At 37.3% G+C, this 20,194-nt stretch overlaps 1 protein-coding gene and 1 long non-coding RNA gene across 2 annotated transcripts; both read right to left on the bottom strand.

The window, feature by feature from the left end:
• Positions 1 to 1,918: 1,918 nt before the first annotated feature.
• On the bottom strand, positions 1,919 to 19,885 carry LOC122567346. The gene is made up of 5 exons (XR_006316755.1): positions 18,888 to 19,885; positions 11,981 to 12,115; positions 11,345 to 11,872; positions 4,781 to 7,099; positions 1,919 to 4,591 (listed from the first exon to the last, which is right to left on the bottom strand). It is a non-coding gene; the product is annotated as an uncharacterized LOC122567346 (long non-coding RNA).
• LOC122567344 lies at positions 17,877 to 18,888 on the bottom strand. The gene is made up of 2 exons (XM_043725732.1): positions 18,163 to 18,888; positions 17,877 to 18,084 (listed from the first exon to the last, which is right to left on the bottom strand). The coding sequence occupies exons 1-2, from the start codon at positions 18,846 to 18,848 to the stop codon at positions 18,009 to 18,011; spliced, it is 762 nt and encodes a 253-aa protein (XP_043581667.1). The 5' UTR covers positions 18,849 to 18,888; the 3' UTR covers positions 17,877 to 18,008.
• Positions 19,886 to 20,194: the final 309 nt, after the last annotated feature.

Genomic DNA, 20,194 nt, shown 5'->3' with positions numbered 1-20,194 from the left:
ATCACTGTGTGTCTAGCGGGTATAGGAGCAAATTTATATTCAGCATATTAAAAACCATGTTATAAATTCGTATAAAAGCCAATAAAGCAAGTTTGAACGCAAGCCCCTGTATTAATTATTGCTACTTCTCTCATTAAGCTCGTTAAATTTGAATCGCTGGTTAATCAACGCGTATCGTTACCTCGCTCGTTGTTTACCTAGAAAGTAAAAGACAGCAGAAACTCTATATTAAACAGAATACTTTTTAACGCAGTAATATGATAAATCTATCCATTGTTTCTGTCGAAACTTTGTCTACCACAAAGTATCAAAATTTATATCTCAAGTTATATCTTAAAGAACTATCTATACTAAAGAAATGAGAGCTTAAATGGAGATTTGTTTTACCTATCGAAGACTACGACAAACATTTTAGCTTAAATACTCGATATATTTTTGCACGTTGCACGGATTCATTTCCGTACTTTTAAATTTCCTATAAACGCATAGAAATCCGTTGCCTGATTATATAATAAACACAAAGTCTTATTTTATCATTATTATCAACGCTAAAACTGAGATTATTCATTGTTACTTACAGCACAGCTGAACGGATTTCATTTGGAAGGATGCGGGTCTAAGTTGTCGAACCGGAAGGAGCACGCCATATTTGAGAAAAGTCTTAAAATTTCTATGAAATCGAAAACACAATTGTCACTCGTAAATAAACACCGATAACAAGACACCGCTCGAAGCTACTATTTATTATTTGGCAATTCGTTGACCTACGATTCCTTTAAAATTTACAGGTACGTGTTACTGTTGAATGTACGAAATGTTCATGTTCCATTAGTTACTGTTACTACGTTGTTACCGTATCTTTTTATTAGGAAGTGTATCAGATATCCGGAAATAGCTATTCTACTACCCTCCATCGGCAGTACGACGAACTTAACAGCGTTTCATGCGCTCAGCCGATTTTTAGGAAACTTTCATCGGCCTTTGCAACGCAAATACACTGCCGCGAAACCTATTAAAGCGCGGTAGAAAGGACAAAAATGGATTCGAATGTCCGAAAATGTTGCAATATTTCTACGTGGAAAGTCGAGCCAGCCGTTATCCAAACAGCGGGCAGCTTTTTTCTCTCGCCGCGCGGAGAAAAAACTTTCTCGCCTGCAATTGAAAACCGTCCCATTTGAATGTCGAACTTTCGAATGAACATTTTCATAAATATGTATCACGGGTTGGTGCTTTCTCGGCTTTTGCCTTGGTGCAAACTCGACAAAGGGAATAACATTTTTTCCTCCTCGGCATTTCTTCTTTCTTTTTTAGTCTTTTCTCTTCGTTTTTCTTTTTTTTTTTTTTTTCGTCATCCTGAGAATAAACTGAACCGTGCGCGATTGCGATAAACTGTTAAAGCTTGATTATTGGATTACGCAAACCGTACACGTCATTCCTCGTTCATCTCGATGCTGCGGGGAATCGATTTGCGCACGTGCGCTCGATCGGCCAGCCGTGTCGTGGAAATGTACGATGGTATAAACCGCTTCGTGCCACGTTACAACGTGGTGGGCCGTCTTTTATATTATCGTTTGTTAGGAGCTTTACAATATCGACTAGAACTAAGTTTTTAACTTTTCACCAGCGTAATAAAACTAATAAAATACCGATCCAAGACGCGTATCTTTCTGTATCTAGAATTAGTAGCAATTATTTATTAAAAAACTACTGCGAACTATTTTACATAAGATAGGTACATATTTAATTTCAATTTCTTTGATATACGTTCGCAATTTATGATAGTAGCCTTATGGATCGGCAATAGCGCATGGTTGTAAATTTGAAAGGTTTTTGGTAATAAAATACTCTTTCATTTAGATATCTTTGTCAGTATTTTTATACTTTGGACAATAATTCTAGCGTCGAGTAACTAAATATCTCTGGCGCAGATTTAAACACGGATGAGCAAATTTCCAGTCGCTAGAAAAAGTATTTCAAAGAAACTCTTTTATCTGTTACGAAGGTTGTTACCAGGACGTAACGTTTAAAAGATCGGGAACCTAAAGATACTGTTACCATATCCGTCAATTATGATCTCTCGAGTCGGTTACAAAGGATTTCATCAAATGAAATAGGAGGTGGCACGTTCGTCACCATTACGAACAGGTTACTAAAAGCACAGAAAAGTCGACAATCGTGCGCTCGAGAAGGAAGTTTATTGCTTCTGCAATAAGTTTCTAGGGCGCACCCTAAGAAAGGGGTTAAGTTCAAAATACACACTAGCCACGCGATGCGGGGTACTCGGAATTTTAGGATGTCTTCCCGTGATAATACAGTGGATACTAGATTTTTCATGATTCGTTATGATTCCAATATTCAAACGCTATCGATAATGACAATAACCTGATTTATCAATGGAAAGAAGAAAACACGTTTTGCCATAGAATTCTTTATATATTTTTAAGCTAACGTATCGATACGAAGTAACTCTGACCTCGTTCGATATATTAACAAATTTTTAGCAGGAATTTAAAAAAATGTTTACATTTATCTCATAAAAAATAGATACTTGTTCGACATCAGCTATCGAAATAAGGAAATTTCGTGTTTTGTTAGTTAGTTGTAAATAACTAAAACTTCTACGCTCTTCAAATCTTCGCCTTTGCCAGAATTATTTTAGTCGAAACAGTTCTACGTTTAGCGATGCGCGAATGTTCATAGTTATACAAAAGCATAGTGTCTCTGTAATAGCACGATGAGTGCAACTTGCGAAATTGAAAATGTTCCATCCTTTTCTATCCACAAAGAACAAGCGAAGAAAATAAAAAAGGATAAGAAAGAAAAAGTAACGATAAAATAAAGGGCGATATTTCGTTAAACAAGGGGAACATTTCATGGCGCGCTTGAAAAGAACAACGAGGAAAATAGCCAAAACGAATTCTTTAAAAAGCGCTTCGCGAAAGAGAGAAACACCGCGTCGCGTCGCTGTCGTGACAAGATTTACTTGTTTCAACCCTTTGCCCTCAAACGTCATCCTTGTTTCATCTCCGCCACGTCACGTGTTTCTTATGCCAAACTGTGCAAGGTGTGCAAATCATGAAACCTTGCGCTGTTGCAACATTCAGCAGGTAATTTTCTAGCGAAATTTAACTTGAACAGATTTATTAATTCAACAGTTATCAACTAAATCAAGTACACGTGCATATACCTAGAAATACGTCCTCGACTATCGATTCTCGTTTCCTCCAAATAATTATAACTTGGTTGATTTTACATTTCCGGACATAAGATTTTCCATACTTCTATATTTCAAACCTATATTTTTTAAGCGGATATAGAACGATATTAAATTTTGTTAATGGCTGCAGTAAACCACCTTTTGCGTTTGCGAATTTACATCGATTGGATGCTACGTATCTAATTATTCGAGCAAATACTACGTGTCTCTGATGAGGACTTTGCTTTTTCTTTCGAGTCATCGAGCATCTCCATTTTCCAGTTACTCGTCATTTTCATCCGTCTCTCGTATAAACTAACCGATGAATCAAAATCAGATTTGTCAACGTTTCCTGTTTCATTATAAGACACACGATGTATAAATTTCACTATATATCGTTTCTGTATTTCTTTTAACTATTGATATTTATGCAAATTAATATCTTTTTAGGCACAACTAAGAAAATAAAACCCTCGTAGAAACTTTCTTTTCGCTTTCTAAATATTGAAAAAATAGGTAGCCATCTTAGATAATTTCTCACGCGTTATGTGTATTTTATATATTTGCTCGCCTTTAAACTTCTTAAATATATAAAAATTCACAATCTACTTATCGCGCTTTATTGTGCTACCTATTACATGTTTATACTACTTCGCGAAGTAACTATGTAATACACACTCGAAAGTTACTCTATTCGTGGTGTGTCTTATTGAATATAACAAGAAAGTATATCTACGTTTGTAGGATTCCGTAAAAGCAAACGAATTCAATATTTCAGAAGCGCAGAGATCCCCGGACACAATAATAGATTTTTCACGGCGTTGCCGATGCAGTTCCTTGAACCGTCTCTAAAAAGCAGCTAGGTGGGACATCGGATTTGCTGACACGAAATCCTCGTTCTTGAACTGAACCCCTGGGATCGGAGCAGATCCGACTCAGGGTAAATATTGGAATCACGATGAATCTCGTAGATCGCCGTCCCGCTAGTCCGACCCTTTCCTATAACGACTTTTGTTCTTGTAAAACTATAACGTTTTTAGAAGCGATTTACTACGAAGAAATATTCTTCTGGCTGTCCCGATTCAAATATGAAGATAAAAATAACAGTTAGAACGTTCCAATCCGCTCATATACGATATATTAATCCACGTCGAGCGAATACGATACGGATACGTTAAACCAGATATAAACATTAACAATATAAATTTTGTTATTCTTCTATGCCATGAGCTTTGTCATCTTCGCATACGTATATTCCGTGTGTTAGTTGCAGAAGGAACAATGTCATCTTGTCCGTAACATATTTTTCGAAAGTTTCTTCGCATACTTGCACTTTAGATTCCAACAAGACTGTGATAAGTGCCACGTTTGTCTGGTTTCCAGCACATCTTGCACCTGCAAACGCAATTATTCAAAATTATTTTATCAATTGTTGTCAGTTTATTGGCTTTGAAGGTAGAAAACTTTATATTAATCAAATTTTGCGTTTCCTCAGATACATTCGGTATAAGTAAATAGATTTATACAATTTATTTGTTGAATACTCTACGCTCTAGCAACTGTACCGAAGTCTTAACATGTTACCAATACAATTTCTAGGACCATCCCTAAAATGCAGATAGAACATTGAATGTTTGCTTCTCGCGTTGTCATCCATGAATCTTTCAGCATCGAAGACTTCCGCATTCGGATAAATTTTCAGATCTCCATGAATCGGCTAAACAGAAATAAAAGTGTTTTAACTATTTCGTATGGTTACTTTCGTTCCTGAAAACGTGTAATCCTCTAACGCTGTTCTGAAGAGCCATAATGGTACTTTCTTAACGTTTCTCGTATAAAAAACGTATAAAATATACGTATTAAAAAAAGGAAGAAATATTCAAATACGTTAATTATGTAGGCGCTGTAAATTTTCTAATCAATAAATGACTTTTCAAAAAAATAAATTGCAATGCTTATGTAAAAAGTAGAGGAATTGGGAATACACGTCCAAATATTTCGTTTCTCTACGAAACCAGTTCTCTTCGACCGCGAATACATTCATCTCGTTACTGAAAGCGCAAGAACCGATCAGGTCGGCGGTGTATCTCGCCGAGATTTCACGACACTCGATCAGCTCGCCTTCCACGATCAATCTGTCCAGATACTCGTCGAAGTGGTCCGAGCACTCTAGCAACAAGTGAAACATCTCCTTCAACTTTCCGAAGGTGAAGACAGGCGAAAGCCTGGTTCTTAAGGGCCTCCATCACTCCGCTTCTAGTCTGAAGAGATGTTCCGATAATGGTTCGACCTATAAAATATGCGTCGATATATTGGCAAACTTAAGAAATGCTTTTTATCGCCGCACCGGCGAGTTAAATTGAAGGAAGATTTTCGAAAGGCTATTTACTTTCCTTCAACCATCTTTTACCGCCATTTTTTACGCTATATCTCTAAAGTACACCTCGGGAGACAACGTACTGAAACTAAAAGTAATAAATACTGTAAAACTATGGAATATAGAAGGTTCGATAAATTTGTATGTTTTGTAAGTGCTAAATTGAGTTTTACTGGTTAACTCGTTAATTGCCATCCGAATTTTATACATATCATTTCCAAAGCGACCGAGGAGAAACGTAACTGGAAGTTCGACTTAACCGGGAAGGAGGCGGTTATAAAAGATAAATAACGAGTAAAGTATTTCTAAATTGTCCACATGCATTTAGCATTGAATAAAAACGAATAGGATATTCGGGAAATTGTTCAATTCGGCATTTGAGAATTTTGATAAATTTGAAAGGATAAAATTAATTAACCATCGGTGTAAGTGTACAAAATCGTCTTTAGCAAAATGCACAAGTACATTTACTACTTTGTGGATTATATTCATAAAACGTAATGTAATGCTATCGGCAAGGCAATATAGAGGAATCGATGCTGACGTATCTAGCCAAATTAGCACCCATCGGTGGCATTTAAAAGTCTACACGAGTCACGTCTAGTAACATTTAATTTCAGAAATTAACTCAAATTACATTCGAATTACAAAAGTATCTTAACTCTTTGGCTGCACTTGCAAACAGCTTTGTACAAGCCGACAAATCTTACGCGATCCATTAAACTTGAAATTGCGAAATAAAAGCAACCGACTTGCCAATCGCTCGCCTGCCTTGTCCCGTTCAAGCTCGGGGCTACATGAAATTTCTACAAAAGCGTAATCACCAGAGATTAAGAGCGAATAAAACAAAAAAACACGTAAGAATCTTTGATCCGGGGATCAGAGAGCGAGTCGAACGCCAAACACGTTCCCCTTTTATCGTGCAATAAAAGAAAAAACCTGCCCTCGCACCCTCTTTTAATGACCAACCCCGTGGAACGTAAATCGATACGCTTCGCGACGCAACGCCGGCAGGCATTCATTTAATTAGCCAGCTTCGACTGAAAACGAAAAAAAAAATAAATAAAGGGGATCGAAGAGGGGAGGGAAAAGGATAAAAGAAACAGTATAAGGGTAAAGGGAAAAATAATCCAGTCGTGAGCAACGGGCGCGCACCATGTTGTTACGTCTTCGTCCTCGTTGAAACGAAGCAATTTACAACACAACCAAACGGGGAAAAAGCGCGGCATGCGACGTTGCAGGTGGTTCGTTATGCCATCAAAGGGCGAATCGAGTTCCACTCAAGCACAGTTATTAAATGCAACATACAAACGTGTTGTGCAACATTGATTTTCTCTAATTGCCCTTGTTCCTGGTCCGTCATGGCTGAATTCCCAGCGAATCGTTGTCGTGGATTGTCCTCACCCGTTTCACAGGGGGCAGGGGGTTAATTAATATGCATTGTCTTTTAATTCGTCTCCATTGTCGGTACGTGTACGGGACGAAAAAACAAAGGGAGAAAGGCCGAATTCTCACGGACGACTTTCCTGGAAGAGGCGAGATCGGGGATTATGTATGAAGGATATCTAATTTACGAAACAATCACCTTTACAAATAGATGAGTCTAAAAGGTCACTGTGGACGAGCCACGGTAACTGTTTATGCATTTTCACAGTAAAGTTATCAAAATGGCTAAAACGACAAATTTGTAATTTTTTAGAGAAATTTCATACTCGGATTTATAACGATGCATTTTTTGTGATTCTTGAACGATTTTTTACAAGATATACGGGTACGTGTTCGTACTTTCTACTTCTCCACCGAGCCCCACAATTATCTGTATCTGTTTAGTAGCGAAAAAATAAAGAATTTTTAATCGATGTGCATCTTATATTCAATTAAACATAATTTTACACAGCGCTATTAAATTTGACTATTAAATTAATTTAAAAAATTCAATAAAACTATCGATTAATTTCAATGCTATACGCACTTCATAAATAGAAAATCGTAAATAACGAAATAAATAAGTATAATCCATTTGCGAATAATATATTATACATACGTCGCTATACGTGAAAGTAAAAAATTTCAGTTCCCTAATTTACGTGATACAGAGATATAATATTATATAAGTATTGAATATCTATATCAACTTTTCAGGAGATTATTAATAACAAATTCTCGACACCGTGAAAAATTGTATGACCGTGCATTTAATACCGCTAGAGTGACACGAATGCAAAAGGGGTTTTATCTTTAACGCGAGTTTCCTATTTCGATAAAATACTGTTTCGTACCTATAACAAGTGGAAAATACTTGGCGGAATTTATTTTGTCCAATTGCGCGTAGTCATGATAAAGTATCATTTATTGCGCGTAAACCGTGCTACTTTGGTACAGATTATCTCCGTTATCTCTGTAAATTATATTTTATCGAATCGTCTACAATTGTACGAAATAAATAAGTTTTCGGTGCGGATAAAACGTATATGCTACATGTTTAGCGAGTATATTACATTTATCACGATATACGCTAGCTATAAAATATCATTTATCAACTGACTTCTTTTTTATGCGTTATGTTCGTTTCATTCGCGAGTACAGCAAACAATTACAAATTCAAAGCACCCTGGTGTTTCAAAGCATGCAGTTATTAAAAATCGATAACTCATATTTTTTGGATTTAAAATACACATATTACAAAGGATATTCTTGACATTTATAGCGCCATAAAGGAATAGCCTAAAACCTTTCAATTTAAATAAGTCTAAACTATTAAACATACCAGCAATTTTGTAAAAGCTATTGCAAACTTATCCTAAATATAACAAACATATCTACATATGCATTTCGTTCCAATCAACTTCTGTTAAAATCTATGGCAAATAGTTGCACCTTTTTTAGCAGGTTTTAACATCGTACCAACTGCATATACATATATAGATGGTTATTAGCGACGATAACGAAGATTGAAAATATCATAAGGATCAGACTTTCTTACGTAGTTCCTTCGAAATGAATTCTTGAAAAAAGTCCATTCTTTCAGACGCTCAAGTTATGTAAAATAACATTAGTTTACGTACATATGTACACCTATACACTGTACATTATGCATATGAAAGTTGATCGACGCCAGAAACTTTGAAAAGCTCCGTAACGATAGTACGTGTCACATTGAAGTAGTCACGTTGGATTACTATACAGTTTGTAAGTATATACTACTTCTTTCAATACAAAGATCGTTCGTTACATATCGCCACTTGCTCTTTTCCTCTTTTCCTGCTTTCCACCACGCTTTCGCTCCATTGTGCATGCTACTGTCAGCCATCATTATCTACTGCCGGAAATAGAACTTTTCCCGCTTCCCTGTTCGTCAATGAGACACGGACGTGATCAAAGTAATCTCGCTACAAGAGAAGCAGCTGATGAGACAAACTAAACTGTTAGCAAGAAGAAAAAAGAAAGAGTCTACGACGGATACGGAAATGAATAGAAGAAAAGTAACAAAATCGCTTTTCTACTCGTGTTTATGAAAGAGGAAATTATTCTGTCTGGTTGGATTATCCTGTTCCGTGTTTTTTCTTCATCGTTTGATCGTACGTGACCACTGATGGAGTTGCCTGAATGATTTTCTCCATCTACAACTGTACTGCATGTGCTTGAAATTTTTATCTCTAAAATGAAACAATAATTAAGCGATTAATTAAAGATAGAGTTTTGCAGTTGGTTTCTACCGATTCTACCTGAATCGTGATGAGACAATCGATTCGTCTAACCAAATCGATAAATTGAAAAACAATACAAATTTAAAAACTACATTTTCAGATTTATACTTCAGATTCACATTTTTATATGAAGAATGTCTAAATATTTTACATCAGAGATCTAAAATAAAATACAAATATATACTCGTTCAAATTCGAAGCTTCTAGTTCATTAAATATGCACAGAATTGAATCAGATACAAATTGACCGTCGTATCATTCCTCTATCTTCTGATTAGTTTTGATCTTTTGATATTTAGAATTGTGAAATATTCCTCCACCGGTATCTCTAACCATCAGCAATTTCTTATTTGAAAGTCGAAATTTATTCTTTAGTTGTTTAAGGCTTCTTCGCAGCTCGAGGCTGATAGAAGCTTGGGAAAATTTCATTTGAAATAAAGATAAAAAAATGATAATTTAATATAATGAATTATTCCAATTAGTTCTATACTTATTATTATTTCAGAAATAATATAAAGAATTTAATTCTATAGTTTGTGTGAAGATCAAATAAATTATCAGTCAGTTGTTATCTTACGTATTCCTGTTATAACTTTTTAACAAAGCATTTATGAACCTAGCTTTTATATGCTCTATGACATATGGAATATGTTGAAATCGTTTTGGAAAAAAAATCTAGCCCAACCTTTATAGCGGCTAGCTTGAACGATATACGTATATACATGCTAACTTGCGTCAAAACCCGTGTGATTTTGCTGAATGTCGCTACATCAAAGGAAACTGTACGCTCGGTGTGGACAAATACTGCAACAATCTTCCTACCTTGTACACACTGAAATAACTTCGAAGATGAATGAATGACACACGCGCGTTCGAACGAATTTTTATGCGTTCTTGCATAAAAATTGATGTGACTGTGCCTAGTTTCGTTCGTTTTTGCGCTGTATACCCTACTCGACGAACCGTATCATAAAAGGGTACTTGGATAATCAAAAAATTCCGAATTTTTTGAAATTTTACAGAGCTATGGGAACTGAGTTATCAGGCAACTGTCTCCTTTTTATTACGTTCTCATTCTACGGGATAAAAACACAACAAATAAATACACAAAAATGAATAAATAAAGACAAATAAAAACGCATAATTTGTTAAAACTTTGATGTTTAGATAAAACACATCTAATCGTTTAGATTTTTCCTTCGTTGATATCGTCCTCAGATTCAGAGTTCGGAGAAACGATGTTTCATATGCATCATTCGTATACATATATGTTAGTAACAATTGAAATATCGTGGCGACTGATCGTGGACCACTCCGTAGGGTAGAAATTCTTGAAATATATTTAAAATATTCGTTGAAATTTTAACGCTTTCGGAATTTCGCTGAAAACCTTTGCATACCAACGTACGTTGTTTTACATAAGGAATTCAAGGAATTTTGTAATCTCATCATAATCGCCAAATCACAATAGTCATTCTATAAAAGGCGAATTTTAATTTACTCCGTGAAGTTATAGTATGTTTAAGATACGATGAAACGAGCTAGCTTCGAAAAATATGAAATTACGATTTACGATTATGAAATGGGTGTGTTCACGGATTAGTTAGGCGATATACTGTGTATTAATGTAAGCAAAACGACATATGTCAACTCAATCTCTGCACTTCATCTTAGTATCATTATATACGTAACTTCGCGAAATTTATTAGAAAATTGGGAACCATTTTAACTTGAATATTCACAATAAAATTTATTTTTATATCGACAACACTTGTGAGTTGAAATATTCGTTCTTTATATGGCAGCGTTGCGATTGTTTTCTAATAGCGTAAATTTAGATAAAACTTCAGTTTTTTAGCGAACACCGAATATTATTTTCATTGTATCTTCTTCTTGAAAATATTTTTCAACGCAGTAATGGATATTCTTCAAAAATAAATTCAGATAATGCTGCAATCTTTAATGAATCTTGAATATCAACTTCTCCATAATTTCTTTATAAAGGCAATGATGGATGTTCTTCAAAAGTAGATTTTATAACACAAGAAAAATGAACTTCATTACCTGTTACAAAGTACTGCAATAGGGGAAAACAACCTTTGTAACATTCTTCCTTCTTCTCCTCCATAGTTTCTCCCGGATACTGAATCCTTGTCGGGTACTTGTAAAAGTTCGCTTGTAAGGGAAGGTGGTCCAATGCATCCAGTTCCTCAAAAACGTCACAAAGGTAATCTAATTACGAGCAAAATGTTAGTACCCAGCGCAAATGTAAAGTTCGCGTCGTAATTCGTAATTCCTATGAATTATTATGCGATAACTATAACACATTACTAGACGAAAGCCAAAACAAGTTACACTATTACTGTACAGTGCCATATCCTCGCATAGTTTTTCGAAAAGCCTTGTCCTCGGTAACCAAGTTCCTATAAGTTTCGTATTTTAAAAATTCACCACTCGTTCCAGGACCAGATTTAGCGAAGGACCCAGATACATCGATGCAAGAGCTTCCTTTATGAATTATGCAATGGATTCACACAGTGCGTCCGGGGTTTTGCTTCGTACGAGTTCCTGCGATCCTCCAAAATAGAATGACTATGGACACAAGGCGGACGTAGGACGACCATTATTAGCATAACCACCAACACGCTTTATCCAATCTAAATTGTTTTCAACCACGAAGATGTCAAGAGTATAAGATACCTGCAACGATTACCATCTACATGGATCCTTCGTAGTATAGTACATTATTAATATACACATCGACGCTATCCAGTCTGAATTCTTGTTGACCACAAGGACGTCAGGAATCTCGAGTAAGTCTCAAGCGATTACCACCTATAATGGATCGTTCGTAAGTAGCATCTTTGTAGGCGTTTGAGGTATCTTACCGTCATACAAATTCCTATCCTCGGACATGCGTCGAATCGTGTAAACGACAATGCAATTGAACGAAGATACTTTTGGAAGCAGTTTTCGCGTAGATCATACAGTTTGTCACGTTCACCGACAGTGTCATCTCTATACATCCTTGTATATAATATGTCCTTCTAGGGTAGCTCCTTGTATTTAAAATACATATATCGCTCTACATTCTACGCGTCACGTTCCAGATACTAGCAAAACATTGTCTCTGTGGTAACTCGCGTTCCACCCATTCGCTATAACCGTGCTCTAATTAAAAACTGTTTGCTATTTGGGTCGCAAAGTGCAACAATGTCGATGACTCGTCTTCGCTTCGCCACTGCATAACTATGCAGATATATTTACTTTCTAAATCACTGTGTGAACGTGGAACACCGTACATATACGGCGTACACAGCTGACAATGAGACGCTGCTCTTCCACGTACATACATACATATATATGTATAGGTAGTATACGTAGGTAGCGAAAGGGTTAATACGCTCATTACGTATGAGCGCGTACGTCATATCTTAGAGTACAGCGTTTCACAGTAACAGTGTGATATCAAAGTGAACGTTTTGATAATAGTAGCCGTTTGTTGTGTCAATTTTCGATATTTCGTGGCAAAATAGTACGTATATGAACCACCATGTGTTGGCTATCGATTTGTAAGCGATACCTCAGCTTACTCGAAAAACGTGTGTTCTGCTGCCAAAACATTTACATACAATGCACAATACGATTGCTCCTCGCTGTTGACAAAGTCAATTTTCAATCGTTGATAAAGTCTATACGGAAAAACGATACAGTTAGGCAACTCCAAAGAAATTCATTTTATTTACCTATGAATATAGCAATTCTAAGAATATAGGAACACTATCGAAAAAATGTATGCATTCTCCCCTAATTTCTATTCGTTGTTTACGAAGATACTGCCTTCTACTACTAATCGTCTAACATAATCTAATATAATCGGAGATGATATTGTAGAAATACTTAGTAGTTATAAATATATATGTATACAAGGAATAGATATCGAAAACAGAAGGTCAGTCCAAATACTAATTATGGTAAATATCCAGGAAAAAGGAGCCACCTCGACGATTTCGACGACTGTGAAATGCATGTAAATCTTAACATTTTGAACAACTTTCTCCTATAGCCATACGTATATGCATATACAAAAATATTCCACCGTTTGGCCTTAGTTTTCAAATTGATTTTGATTTTGCTAGCAAATATATATCAATGTTCTCGAATTAAGATCTTCTTAAAAATTAATAGAATTGGAAAACATCGATTATTTTTATATTTGCATAAATAAAACATTTCCGTTTGATCGGAGTGTAAAAATTTCGCACGGTATTGTACTTACATGTATTTCACGGTATCTTTGCAATCTTAATACTAAATGATACGTTACTTTAAAAATTAATTGTCGACATTATAGACGCGTTAAGAGGAGAAAAAGTATCTGAAGAGTATTCCAAGTAGCGCTATAAACTATAGAATTAAAAGCATAGAATTTGCTTTCGCCTAATATTTGTAAATATAGCGTGCTCCTTGAATAAATAAAATTCTAGACTCCAATTGACTGATGACATCAGAGGCCGTAGCCTTTTTTCATGGGATCGATCTCATTTATCTTAGATTGGTCTACATTTCGATGTGAGAGCACACTTTCGTGTTTCACCACTTTTACCAACGCCACGTGACCGACGTGATAACGACAAAGAAAGAAAATGCGGTGAGTGAGAATAACATTGAGAAATGGAAAGAGACAGAGAACCTATATGCATAATTAGAATATGGTAATGGTGCGTTGGCCCATTTGCATCATTGAAAAATAGTTCCATGTCACGGGATTGCCTTTTTTTTATATCGACGTCAAGTATAATAAAACGGATAACATAGCATTTTCTGATTAAATGTAGATTTATAATCTCGAAGAAAATGGTTTTAATAAGAAATCAGGAGCTGAATAAGAAATCTGAAGAGTCTTGTATTTCAATATCGCTTGCAACAACGATATACGCATGATGCTTAACTCTTAGATCTTTAAGCTTTTACGATGATTGATCAATGTCATACTTTTGGTTTTTCGGGATCGGTTTACTTCTTTAGGGTATATCTGAAACTGAAGGTTTTTCTTAATAATACGAAAAATACTTTTCAAATAGCTATTATTGCCCAATAGAAAATAAACTTGCACGAAGTAGACAGGCAAAACTAGTCAATTTCTGACATATATATCAGTGGACGACAAATAATTAAATTTTTGTAGTCCTCATATTTCATTTCGATAAAATAGATTTGAAATCTTTTTTACACCATGATAATAAATCGAAATATAATGCACAACTATTAAACTATTTTCAATCATGAAAATGTCAGTATGTGTTTATCGAAATAGTTTTGTATGAGAATATTCCCCTTCCGCGAATTGTAGAAGAAAAATGAAAGAAGTTTTATCGAATGATGGTATTATTGCAAGAAAAAAATATTAAAGTATAACAACGATACAACTTTACCTTAAATGCTATATCTTGGAAAAGGAAAAAATATTTCGGTATACAATAAACGTACGAAGCTCATCGAGACATCAACGCAGCTTTAATCTGTGTCGTATTCGATTATGTAAACAAGTCCTGTTGAACATAGAGATTTGTTTCATAATGTCACCCTGAATTGCCATTATTTTTATCTCAATGTAAAATCTCTTGATTGTAGACGATAATTCTACTGAGAAAACAGAAAAAGGCACGCAAATATATAATTAAATGTGTTGACACGCGTCTATTAGTAACCTTGCTGCCTCGTTTCTTAATTTATGTTCAAATAAATTCGAGTATATTGTAAAATTTTGATGTAGCTTACAGGATAGTACGTTTATTAATATCGCCCTGATATTCAAACGTTTTGATATTTGAAGAAAACATTTGGCGTTGTCGAGAATAATGATCATGATACGTAATTTGTGCATTGTGAAAAAAGCCTCCGAAATTGAGAAATTGAAAAGAATTTTCTACGATAATTTAGATTCATTTAGATCATATGTCTGATAACTTTTGTAACTTTTACTACTTAGATAAGTCTTGAAATTACAATAACTTTTCGGTTAAATGGTCCCATAAACGTATCAAAGTATCTAAATTAGAATAACAATATCACTTTTCTCCTTCGTATACCTATGGCTGAACAACGTTATAGTATAGAAAAAACTCAAATATTCAAATAGCATTCTATCCATACTGCTCCTGAGAATAACATTCAGATTCGGATGCAGAGTTGAATGAACGATCGATGAAGAATTCATTTCATTTGATATTTACACAGTAACACTCAGAGAATATTAAAACTTTACACACGTAATCGAATTGTACAACAACATTCAAAATTTAAAAGCGGTATATTCGATACAGCAGTAGATATCATTTTATTTTATACTTGATCGTTAACGTCGTAAGGGAAACAAAATAAGGTACGTGCCATGTTATTTTATGGTTCCATTTACCTTTCTCTCTTCTTTTTTTTCTTTATCACTTTCTAGTCGATCTAAATATCGTATTTTATGGCTTACGACAGTATCGTACGAAATAAAAGACATCGTTACGCGTTGCTCTATTAAATTTTATTCGATGGTTCTCATCTACAAGAATATCGTAAAATTTAGTTTACGCAATTTCCCTATACCATCGAAAAAACTGTCTCTATATCGTGACATCTTCAACTTGTTCGTGCAATTGCGCAATGTTCGAAGATCGCATGCTTTGATCGACGTAATGTAACATCTGAAGGGGAGAAAGGTCTTTCGAGACTCGTTCAACGCAACAACAGCTACTGGTAGCTTTTAACGTGTACATAAATATTATATAGGATAGATAATGTATATATAATGTATATAAAATATATTATATAATGATTCGACTCGACTTTACAATGTGTCTTGTATTTGATAGATTGGACGACTTGTATTTCGTTAGAGACTTTTAGTACATTCCGTTTGGATCCTCAATCGATACTGATTGCCCTTCGATGGGCCCTTTGTGTTTCATGGGAGGCGATCCCCACCATGCTCGGGTCACGCTACCGATCACGCCACTGATCACGCCATGATCACGCCATGATCACGCATGTCACCTTAATGTGTTTCGGTCCTGTGTGAAGTACGTCGTTTAAGAAAACTCCGGTAATGGTTGGTGCCGATCCGTCAAATACGACTCGGAGTTTCGTCGTTTGGCTGGAACTCTTTGATCACGCCGTGATATGGCAGAAAATATCCGTCTTCCGCTGAGTGGTCCGTGGTAATCTTCGACATGTGTCCTAATTCCAGGTATTCTTGTATTACGGCGTGATAGTCGGCTTCGAATTTTTTGTCTCGTTGAAAGCGACGGCAGAGAGAGATGTGAGTCGCTTCATCGCCATGGCCTTGGAGGATCCAAGTGAAAGAGTTGTTTTGTTGAATGGGAGAGCGACCATGTATCGTCCTTCGTTTGTGCGTTGAACGTGACTTCGAAAATGCTCCTCGCATTGTTGTTCCGCTTCCGAAATGTGTGGAGTGGACGATCCTTCGTCGATTTCCCAAAGCGGGCGAGGTCCGCCTGTAAAGCCGTCGTGGAGGCGTGGAACGTATGTGCTGATAACTGCGAGGCTGGGCTCCCCCGATGACCCATCCGAAACGCGTTTTTTGCAGACGCAAGTCGGGCCCGTTTGATTGAGTAATATCAAGTTGACCCACGCAGAGTGAAGCCAATGTTGGTCTAGCGCTCAACAATATTTCGATCGGAGCAGGTCTATGGAATCTTGGATCGGCTAGTTGAAGATTCCTAGGTATTTGCATAGTTGAGCGATCTACGGGTTGATCTGGGACCCAAGTTGATATAGTTGGGATGACCAGGAACGTCAATGTGCGTTCGTATGCGCCGTCAATTGGGGTGATCGTGGCCGTGACGTAGCGTTTCGAGGTCGTCGATAACGCGTCGAGAGTTCCGATTGGGACCGAACATTTCCGTTGGTTGAGTTTCAATGAATGAGCGAGTTTTTCGGTGATGAAATTCATGCTACAACCGGTGTCTAGCAGAGCTCTACAACGGAATGGTTGACTCTTATTGTTTTGTATATCGACCTGCGCTGTGACTAAGAGATCGTGTTGCAATGGTTGAGAATGAGCGAGGTCAGTAATTCGGTTCTCTGTGATTCGGTCCCAATTAAAGTCGTCTGAGGTAGTCATTTCCTTTCTTGTCGCTGAGGACTAGACGATACCTTTGATCCGGTTGTCTGTGTTCGTGATGGCCGAGGTTCGCGTTTTGGTGACGTTCGGGCGACGATCGGGAGACGACCTGGGAGACGACCGGGGAGAAGTGGATGCGCGTCTCGAACGATGTGACGAAGGAGGAGTCAGTCGGTGAACTAGGTGAAAAGCGTCCGCTGGATGATCGGTCGTTCGACAATCGATCACTCGAAGATCGTGATTTGCCGTGACCTTGGTGTTGATGCAAATACGTATGATGTCGCTGCCTGCATATGCGACATGAACCGGCAGAGCATTGGGCAATAGTGTGTCCTTGACCTAGGCAATTTGTACAGAGGGAAGCCCTTTTGACGGTTTCAAGACGATTTTTAACTGACTTCGCCTTGAAGACATCGCAATGCCATATTTCGTGTTGTCCTTTACAACCTGGACACGCCAACGGCCTATGTGTAGTGGTGAAGGTGATGCTTCGCGGCGCGTGTTGTCGCTGTCGGTTGTGTTGCTCGGACGTCCTTTTTGTCGCGGTCGTTGTTGGGCTTGTTCTGTCGCCGCTCGTCCGTGTTTTAAGGAACTCTACCAAATGTGTATATGACGGCATCTTTTTATCCGGTAATGTGCGTTGCCATTTGCGAATGATGGCTGACGGTAGCTATGAAGTGAATAATTTAACAAGAACAACATTTGAAGTTATTGGTTCACCTAGCTTTTCCAAGGCTTGGAGATTTACCTTGACCGTGTCTCCAGGAAATCGTCTATAGCTTCGGGTGTCTCTTTATTTATTTTCGAATAATCGAAAATCAAGTCCCAGTGGCGCATGTAGACTTGACGGTGGCAACCAAATTTGTCTTTTAGAAGATCAATCGCGATTGGATAATTGATTTCCGTAACGTCCAACGATTGGATGCTTCGCGCGGCCTTTCCGGTTAAAGAAGATCGAAGATAGTGGAACTTCTGTACGGGAGTAAGTCGATCGCTTCGATCTATCGTGGACGAGAAAGAGTCATAAAATGAATGCCAATTCTCGATGGCACCGTCGAAAGTAGGTAGCTGAATCTCTGGTAATTTAATTGCTGTCGGCTCGGCGACATTGGGCGAATCGCAGCTTGGCGATTTCAACGACGATGCTGGTGCATCATCCATGAGAATGTGTAATCGTACTACCAGGTCATAATATATGTTAGTTATTTCGGAAACGCGCGCGTCGTCCCGCTCGCCTAAATCTTCTAGTTCATCTTGTAATTCTCTGTACTGTTTCCACGTGTCGTCGAGCAGTGAGTTGTAAGCCGTCAAAGAGGCCTTGTTCCGTTTGCTGGATTGTTCGTATTCGTCGAGTCGTTTCGATGGAGTCGTAAATCGGCCGATTTGGAAGCCTCGTTTTCGATGCAAGGAGGTAATTTTGTCTGTGCTTTCCATTGGTAGCGAATCGTAAGACAATGTAATGAACGAGCTTACCTTGTGGTTGTGTGTTCGGATGTTGCTCGTCACGGTGTGTGTCTCGATTGGCGTCTAAGACGTTTCCTTGCGGAAGTTGACCCTCTATTTGTTGACGTGAGGATGCGTGGTTACGTTCTTCAACCACCGAGTTATGCCTCTTCAAAATGACTGCCCTTGGCGTTACTTACTTCGCTGGAGTGGTAACGCTTCCGCTGCTGTTTATGTCGGATTCACGTGGCACTGTATGGTAGTGGGTGTCACTGGTGTGCACTTTCACTCGACACGCAATCCGGCTCGAAGGACCAAAAAATGTTACGACCGTTCGCGGAGAGACGCGATCGCGAGGAAAGCGCGTCAGCGAGAGGCGTAAATTCTCGCTACGATTCAGAAAATCGACGCCGCGAATTAGTCGTTCCTCTGTGTCGGTTAAGATGACAGAGGTGGTTAATTGAGATTAACACTGAATTAACAGGGCTAACAAAAAATGATATATTTGACAGTATATATATGAAAAACAGTATAATGAAGCGCCACAAATTATTTGAAAGATGATGCAGTTAGTTTGATATAATGATTCGACTCGACTTTACAATGTGTCTTGTATTTGATAGATTGGACGACTTGTATTTCGTTGGAGATTGGAGACATTCCGTTTGGATCCTCGATCGATACTGATTGCCCTTCGATAGGCCCTTTGTGTTTCATGGCAAGCGATCCCCACCATGCTCGGGTCACGCCACCGATCACGTCACTGATCACGCCATGATCACGCATGTCACCTTATGAGTGTGTTTAAAATAACGAAACGAATCGACGTTTCTAGAACTCGATCTGTTTGATGTTGGCCGCTACATTGTATATTTGTCGGGCTGCTTGAGACGATTCGCTCGCGATACTGCGATGCGACGGTTAGGAATAACGGCTCATGGAAAGCCTCGTGGCGTAACATTTACCAAAATACAAATGATAATTTGTATCTTATTAGGTATATAATGAGATATTAAAAGAAAAAATAACGAGAGAAAGACAAGTATAAAAAGCTGATAAAAATAAATAAAAAATTCTCGTTTGTATTACATTCTTCAGTATCAAATTTTTTACACATCGGATCCGGAGGACAATTATCGCCATCCATGTTGATTGCTCTTATTATAGGAACTCCTATAGATTTTGGGTCCGCTGTAACCTCAAAAACTTGCATCTGTACGAAGTCCAAAATCAACCTTATATTCACCCATTTCAACAGTAAATACGTCTGCTCTTACCTATAAAAAAATTGTACTGTTAATATTCATTAATATTGATACGAATATTGATTTAATGAT

The sequence above is a fragment of the Bombus pyrosoma genome, linkage group LG5, assembly GCF_014825855.1.
Source record: "Bombus pyrosoma isolate SC7728 linkage group LG5, ASM1482585v1, whole genome shotgun sequence".
Taxonomy (NCBI): Eukaryota; Metazoa; Arthropoda; class Insecta; order Hymenoptera; family Apidae; genus Bombus; species Bombus pyrosoma.
Note: the sequence above shows the minus strand (reverse complement) of the source record. Positions and strands in the feature narration are given on the sequence as shown.